General features: G+C 29.2%; 1 protein-coding gene across 1 annotated transcript; it reads right to left on the reverse strand.

Moving 5' to 3' along the window:
- Positions 1-11,285: 11,285 nt before the first annotated feature.
- On the reverse strand, positions 11,286-13,431 carry LOC114174500 (heme-binding protein 2-like). Its single transcript, XM_028059339.1, has 3 exons — positions 13,380-13,431; positions 11,870-12,032; positions 11,286-11,746 (listed from the first exon to the last, which is right to left on the reverse strand). The coding sequence occupies exons 1-3, from the start codon at positions 13,429-13,431 to the stop codon at positions 11,368-11,370; spliced, it is 594 nt and encodes a 197-aa protein (XP_027915140.1). The 3' UTR covers positions 11,286-11,367.
- Positions 13,432-14,292: the final 861 nt, after the last annotated feature.

Genomic DNA, 14,292 nt, shown 5'->3' on the forward strand with positions numbered 1-14,292 from the left:
TGAACCATATTTGAACATCCAGATTACAAACAATCATAAACAAAACGATATGAATCTAAATACACGGAGTCCAACTCCCCTAACCTAGATTCCTTGCTTAAACTTGAGAATTCTAGAGTTCCTTCTTGGTCAACAATGGCCTCCCTTGACACCTTCCAAAAACAAACCTCAATCCTCTCTGAAATGCAGTCCTAATGCTCTCAAAACGATTCCTAGATGTTCCCCTAGACTGTCTTCCTCTCTATGTTCTTCTCTCTCTCTCTAAATTCACTTAAATAAGCTTAATTAATCCAGAAACAAAAATGGCATTAAGATTATGTTTAATTGCCATTCAAGATTAATTATGGGTTGTTTTCCCAACCCTTTTGGCTGCCTCTCCTAGGGTTTCCCTACCCCTTCACCTTCATGTCAAAATGAAATTTGGCAAAAAAAAGGTTATTTTGCACAAAGTAAGTGCACAACCAATTCATGTTTCATGATAATTTCTATAAATCTTAGATTATAGTATCACTCATCATGATCAAGCATATTATTATTAAAATAATAATCCATTAAATAAGACACAAATTGTAACATCCTGACCGGATATTACGGATTTAAATAATAAAATAAAGAAAATAATAATTATGTTGTATTTAATAAACATCATTTCCCAAAAGCGCGGGAAATTTAAAACTTTTATTACTTCCAATTAAATCTAAAATCCATAGTAAAACTGGAAATAATATAAAAGCCTCTCATAAGAGTTTACAAATTATCTCAAATCCATAAAATAATAATCTCCCAAGCTATCCCCCCTCCGAAGCTAAGCCTCACCAGAACCACCTATAACAACATCATCTGCTCACGTGTACCGCATACACGATCATCGCCAAACACAAGCAGATAGGGTGAGCTTAACAGATAAAACATATAAAAATGCATACACATATACAACACATTTATAAAATCCAAATTTCCATATAAAAGCATGTTTCTTTACTTGATGCTATTTGGTGCTACTTGATGTCATGAGATGCATTTTTCTTTCTTGCATGCTTCTTTTTTCTTTAGTTTCTATTGAGGAGAAATATAAACGATGTTTTACTGTTATTTTGTACCTTTCATCTTCTTCTACATATTCCAATTTTAACCTATGGGTTCTACTAGATTGTTGAAGACTTTCTTGAGGTTTATATCTTGTAGAAACAATATAGCTTTCATTGTTATTCTAGAAAATTATCACTTTATATATATTTCATCACATTTATTGATAAGGTATGACACTCTTGGTCGATTACTAAATGGAAAAGCTTCTTCCCAATGTTATTCAAAATACCTTGCAAAAGCAAGCAACTTATGTAAAATGAATATTCAGAGTTTACATACCAATTAAAGAAACTTCCTTACTCTCCTAAAACATGATTTTGACTTATCAGTTGATTCTTCTCTGGTTTCTGCACTTCCTCCATCAATCAAAAACCAAATCAAAATGAAAGAAGAAGTGAAGAAAAATTATGGGAAACTGGTATGCTTTTGATATTATTAGACTTATTTCTAAATCATTGCTTTAGTCCTTCACACCACAAAAGTGAGATTAATTAAAGTTGTCTTTAAAATACCTTATGAATGCATAGATTCAGTCTCATGCAGATTTTTTAGTCTCATGGATATGTAGAAGGCTAACTGAATTTGAAGCAAGCTAACTCTGAAATTGAAGAGTTAAAAATGAGACTGAACTTTTCTTCATCCATAATGGTCGGCGTTGATATTTTTCTTACATAAATATAAAACTGTTATGTAAAATTGTTCACCGTTGAAATATATATGATACACCTCTGCAGATCACATATCACCATTATGACAAACGGGGAAAAAATATTATGATCGTAGAACCAGAGTTCGAGAATATTTTGGAAAATAAAACATTTAATTGTATCAGTCTTGATGAGAGGCACACGGAAATATGAAAAGAGCAAAAAACCTGATATGAAAAGAGGAGCACGAACAGAAAGTAACAATGGCACGATTACTTGGCGGTGGCAAAATCGCACGTCGTGACAAAATTGAAAAGAGAAACAAAATTAGGACAAAATTGAAAGCAAAAAATCGAACATAGTAGCAAATGAAATGAAAACGAAACCGAGATTGAAATGCTGGAAGACGAACTCGGGAGTTCGAAAGAGAAAAACCGAAAGACGAAATAGGGAGATGAAGTATGTAAACGAAATTGGAAGTAAGGGAGAGCAATCTTCGTTACCTCAAGATTCACTACATAGAAGTTTCCATGAGACAGTGAGGAAGAACGGTGAAGAAGGATATGCAGTGGTGGTGGAGGACGGTGGAGAGTGGAGAACGATCTTCTCTGAGAGACGACCACGCAACAAAGATATGCAACACGACCACGCGAGATAGAACTGCAGCTCCTGAGACTGTTTCTAAATCATTAAAAATTACAAAAGAAAATAAAATGCAAAAATTAATTAAAATTTAAACATTATTGGGGTTCTTTAAAAAAAACCCCGGTACTTAACTGGAGTTTTTGAAACCTCTGGTATATTGTATTTTGCTGGACGTTATTATGACCCCAACTAATTAACCCCTTCTAAAATTAAATATTTTTGTAGTGTCATTTTATTTTATTCATATACTTTCTCTCTCTCTCTCTCTCTCTCTCTATATATATATATATATATATATATATATATATATATATATATATATATATATATGAATGTAACATAATATAAAGTCACGTGATCTTTTCTAAAAGTAAAGTCACAAAATTATTGATCCAAACTCTGCAATGTTGTTATTAATAATACTAATAATAGTAATAATAACAATGTAGTAAGAATAATAAACATAGTAATAATTATAATAATGTTTCTTTGTGAGTGATTTTAAAGAAATTTTGTGAGGGTTTCTTCTTTTGGAAAGAGGGAGCGCGAGTAACAAAAAATTTGAGTGAGTGAGCGTAAGAATAAACCTTGGTTTTTATTTTTAATAAATAATCATTTATAAATTTGTATGTAAAATTAGTACGTACTTTTTTTTTTGCTTACATACAAATTTTTTACCATTACCTACGTATACTATCTTTCGCAAATGTTCTCATTCTAACGCGCCAAATGTCAAAAAAAAAAAATTGTGTAACTCAATTTTATAGGTAAAATTCATATATAATACCTATGTTACCTACAAATTAAGATCGTATGTAAATATCTTTAAATAAATCACATTTTTCTTGTAGTGTGATGTTCTAATCAAGGGAGTAATGGTAACAATTTGACATATTGAACAAAGTCAACGTTATGTTTATTATTTTTCATTGATACATCTATGGTGGGGTCTAGCCTAGTAGCACTAACGTGGATGTTGTCATATATTTGTTTTAGAGCATAAATACAAAGAAAAGATATTGAAACTTCGTTGTGGAGTCACTTTTCTTATATATGAGACTTTTTGGTATAAAGATATATATTGATTCTAAAGTGAGTATTCTTCCTTTATCAAAAGTCTTACATACAAAATGAGTAACTCTACGATGAAGTTCCAACTTCATCATTTTTACTTCTTCTATGTACTATGAAACAAACACATGACATATCGCTAAATATATATATATATATATATATATATATATATATATATATATAAAGAAACTGAAATATTAATCAATATCTTTCGATACATGCACATTTAGAAAGAGAAAAAAAAAGTAAAGTGAATGAGTAATCAATCTTTTTTATATATGCATGTTTAATAGAAAATATAAATATTCAACATATTTGAATAAATTGAATTTTACAAACTTGTATATAATAATAACATAGTTAGACCATCTATGAACGTTTTTAACAAGACTTCTGCCAGGCTTCTAAATAAGTCGTCAATTATATTTATATAATAGAGAATTAATATTATTACATAAAATTTCACTAACCTTTTGTTGAAATGAGAAAAAGTATTTGAGATTTAGGTATCCATTATTATTTCATCCCATTATAAAGTTGAGTACGTATTACATGTAGTTTGCCATTAAACCAAATCATAAGTGTCAAATATTAATATATTTTGACCCTATATCTACCGGTACTTTTGGACATCTATTTTCGGAATACACACGATTATTTAAGCAAAGCATCTACAACTAGATAAAATATGAGAACAAGTCTTGATGGAAAAGTTCAACTCCAAATGTTACAAATTTACAACTAGATAAAACACGACCTAATACTTTGGAGAATCCTAGGAAAATATACACATAAAAAGTACTCTGTTATTCTTCCTCATTTATTTTCTTTAGTCTTTATGTTAATGTAAAGCTAAACACTCTTTTTGGAGGTTGACGTAGTTATTTGATCATATAAAATATATTCGCCTTTCCAACATCATGTGAAAATCCAATTCATTATTTATAATTTGTTCTTAATGCTTTGGCTAAGTTGACTAGCTTAAAATCGTAACTAATAAGCAGATGGATTAACCAAAGGTTAATCAAGCTAATTAGTCATGGGTCAGGTCCATATAGGTAAAAAGCCCATAAGCATAATATAAATAGCATAGTGCACAAGATTGATTGATTATGTTCATTACTGATTATATTTTTTATATGCTAACACACTTGGTTGACTTCATTGTCGGAGTGTCTTTTACATACACAACCCTCATTCAGTTGAGAAAAAATGAGTACCCTGATAAAGGATGAATATCCTTGGAAAGGTCAAGTAACCCTATAGTTAGAGCTTGGAGCACCTGAAATATTTGGAGTTAGAGTGCTTGCAAAACATATTTGGCTCACTAAAAACAAAAAATATATATTGTTTATAATAAAGATGTGAATATATATGTCTTTACTTTGATTGTCATTAACCTTAACTGTGACATTAAATATGATTTTAACAGTCAAACTTTAAATATTATTTCAAATTATTAAAATTGAAAAGAAAATGTTCGTAATATCCAAACATTAAATTTGAGAAATGGTATAAGTTTTTAAAACCTTTTTAGTCTCTTTATAATAAATTTAAGAAACTAAAATAAATTATTTTTCATGGTTAAGAAACTAAATTAGTTTTTACGTAGTTATGCGGTTATAGTGATGTTTTTTTAAGTTTGAGAAACCAAAATCAAAAAAATATTCTTAATTTTGAAGTTCATATTAATTTAATTTTAATATTTTTGTTATTTATTTATTGATGAGGATATCAATAACATTTCGTTCTTTCTTTATACATATTTAATGATATTACTATTCAAAAATAATATTTTTGTGACAAATATTTTTTTTTTGTAATAAAACATTGAAAAATTTATAAAAAAGAATTTTCAAAAATATCACTAGTATCCTATATTATTTATAATGAAGTAATATCATTAATAAAATATTAATATATACGTATTCTCATTATAAATATATAATAAAGAATTAATTATTATACACTCTCCATTTCTTTAAAAACAAATCTATAAATTTATTGTGTTAAAGTTTTGGGTTCAAGGTGGTGTCTATCTCTTGTGTGGACTTGACTCATATTTCATTTTGATTGAATCTCATGGTGAATCCCTCCTCGAAAAATCCAAATGAGTTGTTTCGAGTGAGTTTTGAGTGGGTTTTGAGATAGTTTCTTATTTGTGAGTTATTTTCATTAATTTTGTAAAGGTTTCTTCTTTTTAGAATGAAGGAGCGCGAGTAATAAAAATTTTGAGTGGGTAAGAGTGAGAATAAACCTTGATTTCTTATTTTTAATAAATAATACTAGTTTGTGACTCGTGCATGCACACATGTCTTTTTTCATATAAAATAATAATATAATTATTATTATATTTATCTAAATAAATTTAAAAAAGTTTCAAAATATAGGTAGATTGCAACCTTAAAAAATATAAAAAAGATAACATTTTTCGCATATCAGTAATCACGAAACTCATATCAAGACCCAACAACTTTCATTCAAATTTAGGAGAAATTTTCATCATTGATTGAGTGGAGATTGTGTTTAATTTGTTGTTGTTTAAAGACAGAAGTACATTTTGACTCTTCTACCATGGAACTTAAAACTTAAACACAACAACAATATAACCCTAAACCCCAAAAAACGAAACATCAAAACATCAGGAAAAACCACAACCACAATGCAGAATAATAATCCAGAAAACTTTCCACAAGTATAAATACACAAATCAATCGGAAACAACTCCAAAACAAAGAATCAAACAGCACCACAAACCCTCTGAAAAAATGAACTTCTTCCGAAAACCCATAACCCAAATGCACAACACAACATAAACGCACAACACATAACCACAACTCCAAATGAAAAAAAAAATCAAAGAGAACCATAAACCCTAAAAATCAACTCCTCGATAAAACCCACAACCACAATGGAGATGAATAATCTAGAAACCACTACAAGGGCACCACACAACACCTAAAAACATACCCAAATCTGACAAAGGAAGAATGAAATTTTTACCTCGACCAAAGACATAGTGAGGAGGAAGACCGAAAAAAAGAAAGGGTTTTGTGAATTAAAAAAAAAAGAAAGAAGAGGAATTTGTAAAGAGGTTAATGAAAAATCATAGGAATATGAGAGGAAGGATAAAGAGAATGTAACATCCCGGTTGGATATACTAACTAAATAATAAAATAAAGAAATATGATGGAAACCTCATTTATTATACTTCATTTTCCAAAAAAACGGGAAAATTTAAAACATTCAATTCATCTCCACTTATTCAAAAATCTGCCAAAATATAAAAGGTCGAATAGAAAAATCAAAGTCTGATAGCAACAATTATTACAATTCCTCAAAATCTATAAAGCAATAAAACTCTGTAGAAAATCCCCAAGATAGCCCACGCTCCGACTCTCTGCCTCACCAAATCCACCTGCAACATCATATGTTCACGTGTAACGCAATACACGGTCATCGTCAAACACAAGTAGATAGGGTGAGCTAACAGTATAAAAACATATATGTAATTCAAATATATATAAGCAAACTCATATCAAAGGAACTATATCCTTTGATTCCATACCACATGGCCACCACCATGTTATCCGTGTTCTACGTCTTTAGATGAATACATCAAGATACACTTGCTGCCACACCTACAAGCCATAACTTGTAGAACACGTGCGAGAAACTTACTACGGACCAGACTACGTAACGCTAGGTGGAGTTCTCAATACGAGCATAGTTCGTAATCTCCCAAGACTATCAAACTCGTCGGCTAGCTACCAAGGAGGACAATCTTCTGGACTCATCCATACGAGCCACAACTCGCACACTCACACCGACAACACTCGCTAATCTGAGCCATACCTTAAGGATTCCTTGTGTTCATCCGCAATTTCGAGTCACAACTCAAGAGATGTCATTCTAAGCCACAACTCAAGGAATGTCACATGTTTTTCCCCTATCCCGAACCACAATTCAAGGAACACTCTAGCAAGATGATCTTTAAGGTATCACCAAAGACTTGTAAACCACGCAAAAGCAAACAAGTCACAAATCCTGACTCTGCATTATCGTCTGGCGCTACTCCAAAGCCACTAGGCGAAGTTTAGTTCCAGACTGCCTGACGGAAGGCCTAGGCCGCCAAGCGCTACGCATTGCAGTGCTCTTTGTCTTCTAGTTGTCACTTGGCGTAAACTTCCCCATCGTCAGACGATACGTACTCCAAACCCCACTAATTTTGTAGCTCTCGCCTGGTGGTTCAAACCTCACCGCCAAGCACTACACTAGTTCAGGCAGTTGCTGGAAAAATTCTAGAAATATGTAGTTTCACAGATTAAACCATATTTGAAAATCCATATTACAAACAATCATAAACAAAATGATAGGAATCTAAATACACGTAGTTCAGCTCCCCTAACCTGAATTCCTTGCTTAAACTCGAGAATTCTAGAGTTCCTTGTTGGTCAACAATGGCCTCCCTTGACACCTTCCAAAAACAACCCTCAATCCTCTCTGAAATGCAATCCTAATGCTCTCAAAACGATTCCCATATGTTTCACCTTCATGTCAAAACGAAATTTGGCAATGATCAAGCATATTATTATTACAATAATAATCATTAAATAACACACAAATGACAAACAGAGAACTTAATCTCAAATCCTTCGAACACAATTAAGTACTCTCAACCACTTCAGCTAGTACTCTTCCACGTTATATAAATTAACATTAATTGTCTTAAAGGCTCCCACTACCCACATTTATTAATTATTTATTTAATTAATTAATTAATTTCCTTGAGTCTTATAGAGAGGAGTGAAAGATTGGGAGTTAGAGGGGTAGCAGAGGAATCACTTTTGAGGGTTGGGAAAGGAAGAAGGAAGAGTAGGATTTACGTTGAGATGAAGTGAAAAGGAACAAAGAAAACATATTTTCAGATGCATAGAAGAGGAAGAAGGATAAAACATATACACCATGACAACATTTGAACGAAGGAGTGATCTACATTGGCGCCAAAACAACAAATGTAAGTAAAATGGACAAGTGTCAGCGATTTAAATAAGGGTAAGTTTCATATTTCACAAGTACATTATATTTCTATATTTATAGTAGATTTTGTGACTACTTATTTGAATTTAAGTAATTACCCATATGTAGAGATAAATCAACAACTCAACAAATAAAAAATGCAAGCAATTGAAATATGATATGTATAATATAAAAATAAAATGTATGTTTAATTAAAATAATAATAACAAAAAAAAAATTACAATAATATCTCGTAGTGATAAAATTATTTATAATAATAATAATATCACTATAGTAATTTATTAATAGTTATTATTATAAATGCAATATAATTATCATAATAAAAAAATTATTTTTCAGTTTTATTAATTTACTAATTTTAGTAACTACTTACTTGAGTTCAAAGATTTAAAGATAAATTAACAACAAAACAAATACAAAATGAAAATAATTGAAATATGATTCCATAATAAATAAAAGTAAAATGTGTGTCGAACTATATTATTAATAATAATAATACAACTAAAAAAAATAATATATATATATATATATATATATATATATATATATATATAAACAAAGATACATATGTTATCTTTTGTTTTTATTTTTAGAATTTTATCCTTATTTTTTAAATTTAAATAATTATTCATAATGAAAAAAGTTAATTTTCAACTCTATTATTTTACTGATTTTGTAATTATTTATTTTTTAACAAAAAAATAAATAAAAAGTTGCAAATAATTAGACCATTTATGAACGATTTTAACAAGACTTCTGCCGGACTTCTAAATAAGTCGTCAATTATATTTACATAATAGAGAATTAATATTATTACATAACATTTGACTAACCTTTTGTTGAAATTAAATGAGAAAAGTATTTGAGATTAAGGTATCCATTATTATTTCATCTCATTATAAAGTTGAGTACGTATTTCATGTAGTTTGCCATTAAACCAAATCATAAGTGTCAAATATTAATATATTTTGACCCTATATCTACTGGTACTTAACTGGAGTTTTTGAAACCTCTGGTATATTGTATTTTGCTGGACGTTATTATGACCCCAACTAATTAACCCCTTCTAAAATTAAATATTTTTGTAGTGTCATTTTATTTTATTCATATACTTTCTCTCTCTCTCTCTCTCTCTCTCTCTCTATATATATATATATATATATATATATATATGAATGTAACATAATATAAAGTCACGTGATCTTTTCTAAAAGTAAAGTCACAAAATTATTGATCCAAACTCTGCAATGTTGTTATTAATAATACTAATAATAGTAATAATAACAATGTAGTAAGAATAATAAACATAGTAATAATTATAATAACGTTTCTTTGTGAGTGATTTTAAAGAAATTTTGTGAGGGTTTCTTCTTTTGGAAAGAGGGAGCGCGAGTAACAAAAAATTTGAGTGAGTGAGCGTAAGAATAAACCTTGGTTTTTATTTTTAATAAATAATCATTTATAAATTTGTATGTAAAATTAGTACGTACTTTTTTTTTTGCTTACATACAAATTTTTTACCATTACCTACGTATACTATCTTTCGCAAATGTTCTCATTCTAACGCGCCAAATGTCAAAAAAAAAAAATTGTGTAACTCAATTTTATAGGTAAAATTCATATATAATACCTATGTTACCTACAAATTAAGATCGTATGTAAATATCTTTAAATAAATCACATTTTTCTTGTAGTGTGATGTTCTAATCAAGGGAGTAATGGTAACAATTTGACATATTGAACAAAGTCAACGTTATGTTTATTATTTTTCATTGATACATCTATGGTGGGGTCTAGCCTAGTAGCACTAACGTGGATGTTGTCATATATTTGTTTTAGAGCATAAATACAAAGAAAAGATATTGAAACTTCGTTGTGGAGTCACTTTTCTTATATATGAGACTTTTTGGTATAAAGATATATATTGATTCTAAAGTGAGTATTCTTCCTTTATCAAAAGTCTTACATACAAAATGAGTAACTCTACGATGAAGTTCCAACTTCATCATTTTTACTTCTTCTATGTACTATGAAACAAACACATGACATATCGCTAAATATATATATATATATATATATATATATATATATATATATATATATAAAGAAACTGAAATATTAATCAATATCTTTCGATACATGCACATTTAGAAAGAGAAAAAAAAAGTAAAGTGAATGAGTAATCAATCTTTTTTATATATGCATGTTTAATAGAAAATATAAATATTCAACATATTTGAATAAATTGAATTTTACAAACTTGTATATAATAATAACATAGTTAGACCATCTATGAACGTTTTTAACAAGACTTCTGCCAGGCTTCTAAATAAGTCGTCAATTATATTTATATAATAGAGAATTAATATTATTACATAAAATTTCACTAACCTTTTGTTGAAATGAGAAAAAGTATTTGAGATTTAGGTATCCATTATTATTTCATCCCATTATAAAGTTGAGTACGTATTACATGTAGTTTGCCATTAAACCAAATCATAAGTGTCAAATATTAATATATTTTGACCCTATATCTACCGGTACTTTTGGACATCTATTTTCGGAATACACACGATTATTTAAGCAAAGCATCTACAACTAGATAAAATATGAGAACAAGTCTTGATGGAAAAGTTCAACTCCAAATGTTACAAATTTACAACTAGATAAAACACGACCTAATACTTTGGAGAATCCTAGGAAAATATACACATAAAAAGTACTCTGTTATTCTTCCTCATTTATTTTCTTTAGTCTTTATGTTAATGTAAAGCTAAACACTCTATTTATACAATTGTAACATTCATCTATGACATTATTACTAAATTAGGAAGATAACATAGAGAATTTTCTAGTCTATTGGATACTATGATCACTGAGACAAGAACCACACCTCGTTCACTCTATCGGTCAATTTAAAAGGAGGATCATATTGTGCTATAATGAAACTCTTGCCAAAAGTAAAAGAACGTTTGGTTGCACCAAGACTAGCCTTGAGGGAAGCAACATACCTCCCAACGTTAGAATCTGTGACAAACCCACCAAATTGTTTCACTGCTACAAATTTACTTTTCCATCTTTTAACACTCAGTCCATTTGCCAGAGCTGGATTGTTTTGGTTCGCTAATGGCACAAAGAAGCTCACAACAATGGAGGGCTTTCCTCCATTAAAAGAGACTTCACTCGTAACTGGTGCTGTCAACTTAATTTGCTTGTTCTGGTTGTTCTTACCACGGGCATAGCTAAATAGCCTGAAAATTCCAAATGAAATACCAATGGTTATTCAACTTTAATTCCAAATAAATTTTTAACAAAACCTAAACTTATTCATGCATTACAGATCAAATTAACTCGATGTAAAGAAATGAAATAACCTGATAAAACCATTTGTTGTAGCTCCAACGAAAGATTTGTTCTGAATTGGTGGGGTAGAAATCCACACAGGTGAATCATATTTTCGAATTTCATAACCATTACCCGCTTCTACTACAGTGTAAGTGGGACACTCATTTTGCTTGCATGATTGGGGAAGATTCCCTTCAACAATCCAAAAAAATGAAACTAAAAAGAGAGATATAAGAATTGAGAATTGGAATGTGGAGGTAGAAGCCATGACTTTTAGTCACCAAGAAATTATAATCTGCAGAAGTCCACAAACACGTATATATAGATTTTTAGACTTGGAAAAAGAAAAAAGAAAACACTAATTTCAGAAGGTAACGCTCGTAATCTTTGCAAGCAATAATTGCTGATAATGTCAATTTTATCATATTAATTGTATTTAATAAAAAAATCTAGGTTTTAAAAATGCTATTAAAAGGTAGATTTTGAGTATTAAGTAGATAATTAAAACATTCTTTGTTAATTTTCCGTTAATACTATTCAACTACATGTATTTTGGAATTAATTTTTCACTAATTTTGCAGAAGTTATTTTTTTGTTTAAAGACTAATTAAATCTATTTAAAAAAAAACCTTGTAACAGTAGTAGTTAGGTATTCTTCCTTAAAACTTTTTGTACTGCTATTCAATGGTTAAAAATTGTCTTTATATTTTAATATCGCAAGTACTCAGTTTCTTTTTTTCTATTTTGGTTCAGATTTGAACATTTTAAACAAATTTAAGCTTTTATGGATAATATATTGATGTATGTAGTTTTTTATTTTATTTTTTTCGCATGGTAGTCTTGATTAAGTTTTCATTGTTTGTAGTAAGTAGTTATTTATGAAAACTCATTCCATTAAAATAATTTTGTCTTTCTTCAGAATCCAAGGTAATAACAAATTTGATATTTATCAATTTTTCTTTATCAAACAATATAGAGTGATTCATGTCATTTCAACTCAAAATGAAGGAATGAAAAAATATATTTTAAATGTTGTTGATCATACTAGTTAAACTACTCTGATATACCACCATTCATATAATAAAAAAAAGGTTATTAGTCACATTAATAATAATAATTTCTTACAACCAAATGCTATACTAGCAACGACCCATTGCTAGTTTAGCACCCAAAACAGGTTACATTTAATTCTACTCTTATCATTATGCATGTCCACAATCAAGAATATATATATATATATATATATATATATATATATATATATATATATATATATATATATATATATATATATATATATATATATATATATATATATTTCCATAAATCACATGACTCAAATGCACAGTCTTAACTTAAATAGCTTTAACAAACTTGTACACAAATATCACATATTAAACATGTATTTCACCAACCACCATTCATATTCATGGAACCACTTTAAATAGTAGACACACTGGTGCTCCTTAAAAACATCACAGTCCAGTCCAACGCACATTATTTTCCCTTTCTCATTTTCCTAACCCTTTGCATGCATACAATTCACATACAGTGCATGAGCCACAATAAAAGCTATATACTTATTCCGCATGTCCCCGCAATTCTATTACATTTAAAGCATGATTATCATGTTCCCATACTTGCCCAAAACCCATCATGATCATGCAACACTCAGTCATAGTGATACCATCAATAGGGATGGCAACGGGGCGGGGCGGGCACAGGTTTCGCTATCCCATACCCATCCCCGTAAAAAAAAATTCATCCCCATCCTCATACCCAAACCCAACGGGTATCAAACTTTTGTCCCATCCCCATCCCCATCGAGTAACGGGTATATCCTCGTACCCATACCCATTTTCTTACTAAACTATGATAAAGGAAACATAATATGAATAAATATTCAATACTAGAAGGATGGTTCTTTCTTCGATATCAAATACTTAAAAATAAATTATAATTATTTACATGACTCTTGATTGAGTTTTCATTGTTTGTAGTAAGTACTTATTCATGAAAACTCATTCCATTAAATAATTTTGTTTTTCTTCAGAATCCAAGGTAATAACAAATTTGATATTTAAAATTATTTATTTATCAATTCTTTCTTTATCAATCAATATAGAGTGATTCATGCCATTTCAACTCAAAATGAAGGAATGAAAAAATATGTTTTAGATGTTGTTGATCATACTTGTTAAACTACTCTGATATACCACCATTCATATAAAAAAAAAAAGTTAATAGTCACATTAATGATAATAATGTCTTATATTCTTTTCTTTCTCAATTTAACTTTTTTGTAATATAATTTTATTTATGATCCAATTTATGAAGATTATCTTGCAATATATAAGAAAGTCATCTTTTAAATTCAATAAATATTTTATATTTCATGAAATTTTTGCTACGAATAATTTGTGAAAATCCACGTGAAAATTTGTAGTGAACT

This window comes from Vigna unguiculata, chromosome 2 (genome assembly GCF_004118075.2).
Source record: "Vigna unguiculata cultivar IT97K-499-35 chromosome 2, ASM411807v1, whole genome shotgun sequence".
Lineage (NCBI taxonomy): Eukaryota > Viridiplantae > Streptophyta > Magnoliopsida > Fabales > Fabaceae > Vigna > Vigna unguiculata.

Excerpts from the sequence above, each read along its gene's own strand:
- LOC114174500 (XM_028059339.1), bottom strand. The coding sequence starts at position 13,431 with ATGCGGAATAAGTATATAGCTTTTATTGTGGCTCATGCACTGTATGTG. Across the intron at positions 12,033-13,379 it reads TCATGCACTGTATGTGAATT|GGAATCTTCCCCAATCATGC; the intron begins GTATGCATGCAA and ends GGATTGTTGAAG. Across the intron at positions 11,747-11,869 it reads ACAACAAATGGTTTTATCAG|GCTATTTAGCTATGCCCGTG; the intron begins GTTATTTCATTT and ends TGGAATTTTCAG.